The sequence below is a fragment of the Pinus tabuliformis genome, chromosome 5_2, assembly GCF_031772625.1.
Source record: "Pinus tabuliformis cultivar Carrire ecotype Pingquan chromosome 5_2, CPIR1, whole genome shotgun sequence".
NCBI lineage: Eukaryota > Viridiplantae > Streptophyta > Pinopsida > Pinales > Pinaceae > Pinus > Pinus tabuliformis.
In genome coordinates, this window is record NC_142306.1 from 49,873,188 (window position 1) to 49,882,743 (window position 9,556).

Consider the following 9,556-nt stretch of genomic DNA (forward strand, 5'->3'; position numbering starts at 1 on the left):
ATTCTTCGTTGAATATGTTGTTGATAGCAATGTAGCTACTCCACAAATTCACAAGTCTTGCAACGAACTTCAGAAAACCTAGATGTGATGTGAGTAATAGTGATAATGAAATTTATTATATAAGTGAAATTACGGAGATGTTTTACCGTATGGTTAATGTGGGATAATTTGTTTTAAAATATTATAAAGCGAATATTGTAGAATTTTTTTACAACGGGTTGAATGTGGGATTAATTTGTTTTAGAATATATTATATAAATATATATATATATATATATATATATATATATATATATATATATATATATATATATATATATATATATATATATATATATATATTCAATTGTTTAGTAAATATTATATAATTTAACTATTAAAATAATTAATGTAGAAGTTGTAGTTTATAATTTTAATTTTAATTATTTATTTCATAAAAAAATTTAGTTTACATTTTTCAATAAATTGTAAAATAAAATAATGAAGGTAAATAAATCTAACAAACATTTTGGAGGGAAATATTTTCGCGAAACTTTTTGGAGGGAAAATTTTTGGAGGTAAAATCTCATTTTCTAAGCTATATAATATCTTTAAGAGGCTCTCCATTTGTATCATTCAACATCTTCTATTTGAAAGGGATGGATTGTTTTTCCAAAGGAAAAAACGAACTTTTTTATAAGAAATAAAAAAGTTACAAGCATATGAGTTAACATTCCAGAACTTTCAGTGATCTTGAGACCTACAACAGTCCCAAAGAGGGAGAGACATACTCCTCTGTGTATCACCAAAACAGTCAGAAAAAAAAGCTTTTGCTCGCTTGCTAACAGCGCTGTAACGTTGCCTTTCATAGACAACTTTGTCAAAAATTTTGACTGTCCAAATCAGATAACCGTGGGTCTCCTATACATAGGAAAACAACCCACAGGAAATCACCATGTTTTCATATGTTTGATCCCAAAAAAGTAGTCCAAAACAGGAAAGTAAAACAACAATATTTACATGAGATCCGAATCCGGATATAGATAAACTGTCAAAACAGAAAACTGAAACAGTTGATATTTAAAGATTTTAAGTATATGGAGGGAGATCCGACACACGGATCTGAGCATGCATCTGTTCGGTTATCCTCCACGAGTCCACAGCTTGCTGCAAACCCTCTTTAGAAAGCTTATCTGCATCTTCATTTCTGTCCCTGTAAATATGTTCAATGGAGAAAACATTAAAATGGTGTTTTAAGTTTTGGATCTCTTCCAGGAGCGGCCTCAGCATATAATTTTGACATCTATATTTTCCATTGACCCAGTTTATTACATTCAAAGAATCCCCAAAGATCTGTACTGTGAAGATATTTCTGTTTATGAGCCAGCATAGAAGAAGTTTGAGGGCAGACAGTTCAGCAAAGTTATTTGTTCCAGGACCTAGTCCCACAGAGGCTTTTAGAGAGTGAGAGGAGCTTAAATGGATGATGATCCCGGCACCAGTATTATTGTTTTGAGCTGCCCCATCGAAATAGGCCCAAGGAATCCCTTCCCTGATTCGTTCTTCCTTTCTGGGAGCAGTGTTCCTAGATTCTTCAGGTTCCGGAATACTAGACAGAATGGCAGAGCTTTGGATAGCGATCACTTCCGCTGGAGTGAGTTTTTCTCTGAAGATGCTTCTATTTCTAGCTAACCAGATACCCCAGCAGATAATGGGGGGGAGGTTCCTCAAGTTCCTCTCTGGGTAGTGGTTCCACCAATACTCCCAAGCTGAAAGAAAAGAATCCCCTTCCCATCTAACATTTTTCCCTAATAATTTTTGCATCTCCTCCCATACTTTCCTTGCATAAGGACAAGCAATGAACAGATGAGGAATGGATTCTGAGTCTGAGAAACATAAGGGGCATCTTCCTGGACCCTGTTTGAATCTGGATTGTAGAATATCCCAGGTAGGAATTTTCTTTCTTAGTACACACCAAGAGAATAATCTTGCTTTCTTTGGGCATTTTAGCTTTAGCAGGGGTTTAACCCACCACTCTGGGATGTCCCACCCTTTCCTCTTCATTAAGAAAGAATACCCAGCCTTTGGGGAGTAGGCTCCAGTTTCTGCATGAGCCCACACCAATTGGTCCGGCCTGTCCTGAATCCTAACATTTGATCTCTTTAGCTCCTGAAGAAAACTCCGCCACTCGTTCCTCCACAAAGGGTCGATTCCTAGATCTTCTTCTGATTTCCATGCTTGGCCCCAAATGGTTGACTGACCCAAATTTGCAATCTGATTAAGACCAGATATCCCCTTCGAATCCAGATGAGCAATCAGGTCAGGAGATAGAGCGTAGGATTCATTACATCCCACCCAAGGGTCTCTTCCAATCCTCACATTTTCACCGTTTCCAACCTGCCAAGCCAGACCCTGTTCTATAACCTTAAACGCCTCTGTAGTGGCTTTCCAAATCACAGAAAAATTTCTGCCTTTTTTGTTTGGATTCCTTATCCAATCTTCTAAAGGCATGGGATCAATATATTTGCGTTTTACTACTCTGGTCCATAAATTCTCAGAATTTATTATACGCCATCCAGATTTTGCAGCCAGGGAAGTGCTGAAATCATAGAGGTTTTTTATGCCCCATCCACCCCAGTCTTTTGGCCTTGCGATTTTGTCCCATGCCACCCAAGGAAGAACTGAATCCTCCTTTGACCCTGACCAAAGGAATCTGCTGCATAGTTGTTTAATCTTGTGGAGGATGCCTTTTGGGATCCAGGTCAGAGCTGCCCAGAACACAGGCATGGCCTGAAGAACAGAATTTACAAGAGTCAGCCTTCCTGCCCGAGATAGCCACTTGAAGCTCCAATGGGAGATTTTTTGTTCGATTTTTGCCACCAGCCAATTCCAGTCCTGCTTTTTATACGAGTGTGGTTTCAACCAAAAACCAAGATATTTGAAAGGACTTTCCATATTACAAGACTCGAAAGGTAGGTAAGATGAAATCAGGAGTTCCTCCTGTCTGTTGAAACCCTCCAATATTAGCTGAGACTTTCTTGAGTTTATTTGTAGCCCTGTAGCTTTCAAGAACAGGTCAAGAATACTTTTAAGTTCTTTGATTTCATTTAAGCTCCCATTTGTAAATAGTAAAATATCATCTACAAATAGGAGGTGAGTAATGAACAAATTTACAGCAACTTCCAAACCTTTTATCAAACCTGTTCTTTTGGCATTGGATATCAGTCTGCTGAGTCCTTCTGCAGCAAGGAGGAAGAGCAAAGGAGAAAGAGGACATCCTTGTCTCAGCCCCCTTTGTCCCCTGAAGAATTGGGAGGCAGCCCCATTTATTAGAACTGCAAAGCTTGCACTTGAAATACACCCCATGATCCAGCTTATGAACTCCACCTTGAAGCCCAGATGAGTCAGAAGCATCCTGAGATAAGTCCAGCTAATTCTGTCATAGGCTTTAGACAGGTCGATTTTTAACACAGCCCCTTTCGAGTTTGATTTTCTGATACTGTGTATGGTTTCCTGTGCCACCCCTATAGCTTCGTGAATTTGACGACCGTCTAAAAAACCAAATTGTTCTGATGAGATGCAATTGGAAAGAATCGGTTTCAGGCGAACTGCAATGGTTTTGGCAATAATTTTATAGATGCAATTGCACAGTGAAATTGGCCTGAAATCCTCGAAAGTTTCCGGGGCCTCTTTTTTAGGTATAAGAGCAATGAAAGTAGCATTGAAAGGGGTATATATCTCACCTTTCCTCCTTGATTCCTCCACCACTTCCGTTAGTTCATCCCCAATCAGATCAAAAAAATGGGTAAAGAGTTCAATTGTCCAGCCATCCGGGCCCGGACTTTTGTCTTTTGCCATAGATTTAACTATACTTTCAACTTCCTCTCTTGTCACCTCTCTAAAAAGATCTTCCGCCTCCTCCCCCTCCACAAAGCGAGGGAAAGCTTGAGCTGTTCTGATAATTTCAGCTAAAGAAACCCCTCCTGGGTCTGAGAACAAAGATTGAAAATGATTCTTCCCCATATTTGACAAGTCCTCAAAAGACGAGGCTTCTCTGCCCTCAGGGTCCTTTAGCTTCCAAATTGTATTTGCATTTTTCCGGCCTTTTGCATAGTTGTGGAAGAATTTTGTGTTCTCATCCCCTGCTCTCAGCCAGATTGCCCTGCTCTTAAGCCTCCATTCTTCCTCTTTGTCCAATAAAATCTTTGCTCTAGATTTCTCAAGAGCCACAATCTTTTCTTTTGACTCCTGGGTAGCATAAGCATCTGCCTCAGGTTCTTCTAGAGCTCGGAGTTCTGCATCTATTTTGTTCAATTCCTCATTTTGCTTCTTCCTTCTTTCTGAAGCCCATTCCAAAGTTGCTTTCTTTAGTTTTTTTAGATTATCCATAAAGAGAGCCCCTTTATTTCCCAAAAAGTTTCTACCCGGATGTCTCCAGATATTCCTGAAAAGCTGATTAAAAGAATCTTCTTGCAGCCATGAAGCGTTGAATTTGAAAGGAGCAGCAGGTTTTGGGGGGGGTTTGGAGAGTTCTAAGAGAATGGGGAAGTGATCCGAGTTTCCCCCTTCACCCACCCATTGCCTGAACATTGGAATATTGGAAGCCATCAAATCACTGATTAGGAAGCGGTCCAGTCTTTTTGCTATTCTCTCCTCCCCTGTTCTCCTATTCCTCCAAGTAGGTTTGGCTTTTATAATGTTTACATCTATCAGCTTATGGGATAGGAGTGCATTAGCAAAATAATCTGTTAGGGGGTCTTCTCTGGCAGAGGGTCCCCAAGCCTCCGCATTCCCTAAAGAAAAATTTAAATCTCCTCCTAATATCAGGTTTTTCCCTTTCAGCAGTTCTTTAGGCAGAAGAGCATTCCAGAATGCAACCCTTGCCTGACAAGGCCCATAAACATTTACTATCAAAAAAGGGAAATCAAAGTCTGGGGAAATAACCTCCATACCCAGCACATTGGGCATACCCCAATGGTTCAAAATTTTCAATCTGCCATCCCTACAACCGATGGCAAGACCACCCGAGTGACCCTCTGCATCCAGGGCTACGAAAGCCCACCCTGGAAAAAGAGATCTGAGGACTGATTCAATGTCTGCACCCCTGCCCAAAGTTTCTTGGAGAAAAACAAAATCCGGATTATATCGAGAGATTAATTCCTTCAAAGCCAGTTTTTTGGGTTTACTGGTTAAACCCCTGCAATTCCATGACAAGCAGATCATTTTATAACAGCCTCAGGGGGTTTTGCTGCTCTAAGCGCCCCAGGAATCAACATTTGCTTGCCATCAGCCGCATCAAGTTTGGCTTTGACTTGAGCTTTGGACAGGTTTGTCTTCCTACCTCTGCCCTTTTTATTAGAACTTTTAGACGATGAAGGACCCAAACCACCCACCGGCTCAACCGAATCGGGGAGGAGATCAGCCTTTTTGCTGAGGGATCTAAGGTTATAGGAGCGAGCAGGGGGGGAACCACCTGAGACCGGGTTTTCTAGGGAAACAACTTCACAGTTCAGATCGATGGAGGGGATAGCGGCAGTTAAATTTTCAATGTTTACACAATCATCTATGCATTTATTAATCAAAGGAGACCCTTTAGATGAGTGGACAATATTTGAATCAGGAAAGCAAACAGAGTTTAATGGGTCTGACTGCATACCGGGCGGTTCACTAGCAGCGGCATCAGCATTTCCCACAGGGATCTTTTCAGCGCCGCTCGGTTCTTCGAAAACTTTGACCGGATCCCCTCCAACCTGGGGTAGGGCTTCATCCTCCTGAGTTTGTATCCCTTCCATAAGCTTGGCCTCTGAGATTTGCTTCTCCGTCGAAATCGTATCTTTCCTCGTGCTTCCCTCCCACTGTTCATCTGATTTCTGAGTCCTCCTTCTGCGCCTCCCCAAGGGGCAATCCCTTGCCAGGTGCCCATGCTCATGGCATCTGTGACACCTGAAGGGTAAAAGTTCATAATCCAACAACTGTTCAAAGACATAATCCCTGTACTGCAAATTTATCGAATCCACTAGCCCTTCGTTTGGGTTTAGACGCACTAAAATCCTGGCTACGGCTCTTTCATGGGTGTGTAGAAAGGACTTGTCCGCTTCCAAGAACGTACCCAGAAGATTCCCAATAGAAGAAAAAACGGAATCCACCCAAAGGAACGGGGGAAGACCAGGTGCCCTTACCCAGACGGGGAATTCCTCCACCTTCTCCTTGGACGCGTCGAAAAGAGGAGACCACCTTTTGAAAAAGACTGGGTGGTTCCCAAATGCCCAATTTCTTCCTTCGACCCATTCCATGGCTTCCTTGCTTTCGAACCTGATCATAAACCACCCTTTAACCAGTGTGGCCGTTATGAAGGACTTTGCCGGGGTCTCCTTCCATTGACTCTCCGCCCATTGCTGTAAGAACTTGCCAGAGACAAACCGCCCCCTTACTCGGCCCACAAGCGTGCACTCCGCCACATCCAAGGCATCCTCGACTTGAACATCCATTCCTAGTAACAAATTTCCTGCTACCCTTCTCTTTTTTAAGGGTTTCGCCTTCTTACGTTTTTCCCCAACCCTTTCCCAATCCGGATCCGCCTCTCTATCCAAGCCTGAAGGGTCTGGTACCCTTTGAGCTCCATTCACATTTTCCACAGAGGGGTTAACATCCTTTCCTGTAGGGATTTGGCTCGATACTCCTGCTGGGGTTCCATTCTTACCTGCAGATTGACTTCCCTTATCTTCCGCCCTTTCTGTGGCAAGGGTTTGATCATCCTTCCCTAGATTAGAAACCTTGCCGAGATCGGAGCAGACCCCCTTTTCACCCGGGCCGTCGAGTATCAGGTCTTTTGAAAAAAGGTGCCTGTTAACAGCCAAGTGACCGCCTCTATCCCTAGCTTCTTTATCCGAAATTTGGAAACCCCCAACAGATCTCCATAAACCTTGACTGGAATTGAAGTTTATGATGTCTTCTAGACCACCCGACGGGCTGAAAGCTTTCGAGGGGGATAGAACCTTACCAACGGGGAGTCCTTTCTCTTTCGGGATGCTTTCCTCCGCTCGTGCTCCTGAGTCTTCTATGCGCCCGCCGTTTTTGCCAAACGCACCAGACAGAACCAAGCTCTCCTCCAGCAAACCTTTAGGCGGGTTGTTGCTCCATGGGCCTCCCACTGAAAGGGTGGCAGATGCGAAATTTCCAACCTGCCCGAAGAACTTGTCAATGTTTTGTTCGGTGACCTCCTTACCCCAGACCGAGAGAATGTCTTCTGGGGCTGGGTCTAGATCCACCGCCTCATTATGAATCACCATGGTAACTAAACTGTGGTAAAACTGACACCTCACAGAAACCCGTTTCCTGAAAGAACGCTCCTAAAACCGCCAGGGGATAAGTCACCGTATTGTATTTGGTTTAAGCTGTTCCAAACCCGCCTCGGAACGTTTTTTGCAGGGATGAACCCTCAGAGGAGACTGCCAACACAAAACCGCCAGCGCAAAAACCCCCAAATCTAACCAAGAAAAGCCAAAAGGAATTCCGCCCATGTGTCTCATGCTAGGGGACCTCGAAAACGCCTAACCTCGGAGGGTCTGCCATCGGTCCAGCCCGTACCTTCGTGACGTGAGATGGGCTGTCTGCGTCACCTAGGCCCTCCTCCTAGGGTTTCAGGATCGAACCCTGCGCCCTCCATCACCAATCTGTATCGCGCTAATTCCCATTCTTTTTTTTTTTTTAAATATAGATTCCCATTATTTATTATAGGTTGACTTAAAGGGATGGATTGTTTTGATAGTGAAGTTTCGATTTATACACCATTAACATCATCGCGTAACAACTCTATTCATATTGATGAATATAGCGGGAATTCTTCCACTATGAATAGAAAGTCAATTCTTCCACTTAGTCCTGATTCTAAGGACTATGAGAGCAGCACTGATGAAAGAGGGGATGGAGAATTTCAAATAAATAAAGAGTCACAGATTCCACTTAGTCGTAATTCTAAGGACTATGAAAGCAACAGTGATGAAGATCATGATGGTGAAGTTCAAAAGAATGGAGTGTCACGATGTCCACTTAGTCCTAATTTTGAGGACTATGAGAGTAGTAGTTTTGAAAAGCATGATGGTGAAGTTCAAAAGAATGGAGTGTCACGGTGTCCACTTAGTCCTAATTCCGAGGACTATGAGAGCAGTAGTTTTGAAGAGCATGATGGCGAATTTCAAAAGGATGGAGTGTCACGGTGTCCACTTAGTCCTAATTCTAAGGACTATGAGAGCAGCAGTGATGAAGAGCGTGATAATGAATTTCAAAAGAATGGAGTGTCGAAGTGTCCACTTAGTCCTAATTCTAAGGACTATGATAGCAGTAGTGATGAAGAGCATGATGATGAATTTCAAAAGTATGGAGTGTCACGGTGTCTAGTTAGTCCTAATTCTAAGGATTATGAGAGCAACAGTGATGAAGAGCAGGATGATGAATTTCAAAAGATTAGAGTGTCACAATGTCCACTTAGTCCTAATTCTAAGGACTATGAGAGCAACAGTTACGAAGAGCATGATGATGAATTTCAAAAGAATGGAGTGTCACAATGTCCTCTTAGTTCTAATTCTAAGGACTATGAGAGTAGCAGTGATGAAGGACAGGATGATGCACTTAGTCCTAATTCTAATGAGTATAAAGGTAGCAGTGACAAAGGATAGGATGTAGCATCTTCAATAAGTAAACAGTCACATTTTCGATGTAGTCCTAATTCTATGGACTATGAGAGTAGCACTGACAATGCACATGAGGAAGAATATCCATTAAACATCGAGTCAGATTTTCCATTCAATCCGAATTCTAAGGACTATGATAACAGCACTGAAGAAGGGGAAGATGAAGAATATCCTCCAAGTCAATATTTGAAAAGTAGAGCTGATCATAGTGTGGATAACATTTTTCTTAATGATGATGAAAATCCTTATACAAATGATGATCCAATGATGGAGATGTTTCCAAGAAATATTGTATCGAGGAGTAGGAGCAGACCTTTTCGTATCAATGCAAGCTGTTCTAGTTATACAAGGGGTTGAGCAGAATATCTGATGAGAAGAAGTTCTATCAGCACTCTCATTTCAAGTTAATGTTTCCAAAAAGATTGCTTGAAACATATGGATTTCAAATTTGCATTAGAAAGCGGGAAGAGATATTTGTCAATGAATAAAAGCATGCAAAAATCATATTTAGTTGGGTGCATGCAATCTACATTGTCAGGTTATGATTATCATATTAGGACTTTATTTATCTGTAGAAAAGCTTTCAAAATGTTTCATTTGATTGAGAATTTTCGCCTTTCGAGAATTCAATAAAATTTGGAAAAGGATCCCACATTTTATTCAGAAGTACGTCATAAAAGACAGTTTGGGCCATTATCAAATACTGCAATGTCATGGATGAAAGACTTCTTTTCAAAGCATGGAGAGTGTATGCCAAATAGAGAGACAATACATATTCTAGATAATTTTTCAAGACGAGAAATCTACAACTTATACAAAGAATATGGAGGAGGTGCTGAGGGACATGGCCGATTCATTACATATCAATATTTTGTGAAAGTATGGAA

The 9,556-nt window shown here is 41.7% G+C and overlaps 1 protein-coding gene across 1 annotated transcript; it reads right to left on the reverse strand.

Annotated features, from left to right (window-relative positions):
• Window positions 1-1,068: 1,068 nt before the first annotated feature.
• Window positions 1,069-5,202, reverse strand: LOC149157527 (uncharacterized). The gene is made up of 2 exons (XM_089433714.1): window positions 3,154-5,202; window positions 1,069-2,769 (listed from the first exon to the last, which is right to left on the reverse strand). Exons 1-2 carry the CDS (start codon window positions 5,200-5,202, stop codon window positions 1,069-1,071), a joined length of 3,750 nt encoding a protein of 1,249 aa, XP_089289840.1.
• Between the last annotated feature and the right edge of the window lie 4,354 nt (window positions 5,203-9,556).

Coding starts and splice junctions, on each gene's coding strand:
- LOC149157527 (XM_089433714.1), bottom strand. CDS start 5,202: ATGATCTGCTTGTCATGGAATTGCAGGGGTTTAACCAGTAAACCCAAA. Junction 2,770..3,153: donor TAAAAGGTTTGGAAGTTGCT/GTAAATTTGTTC, acceptor TCTGTTCTTCAG/GCCATGCCTGTGTTCTGGGC.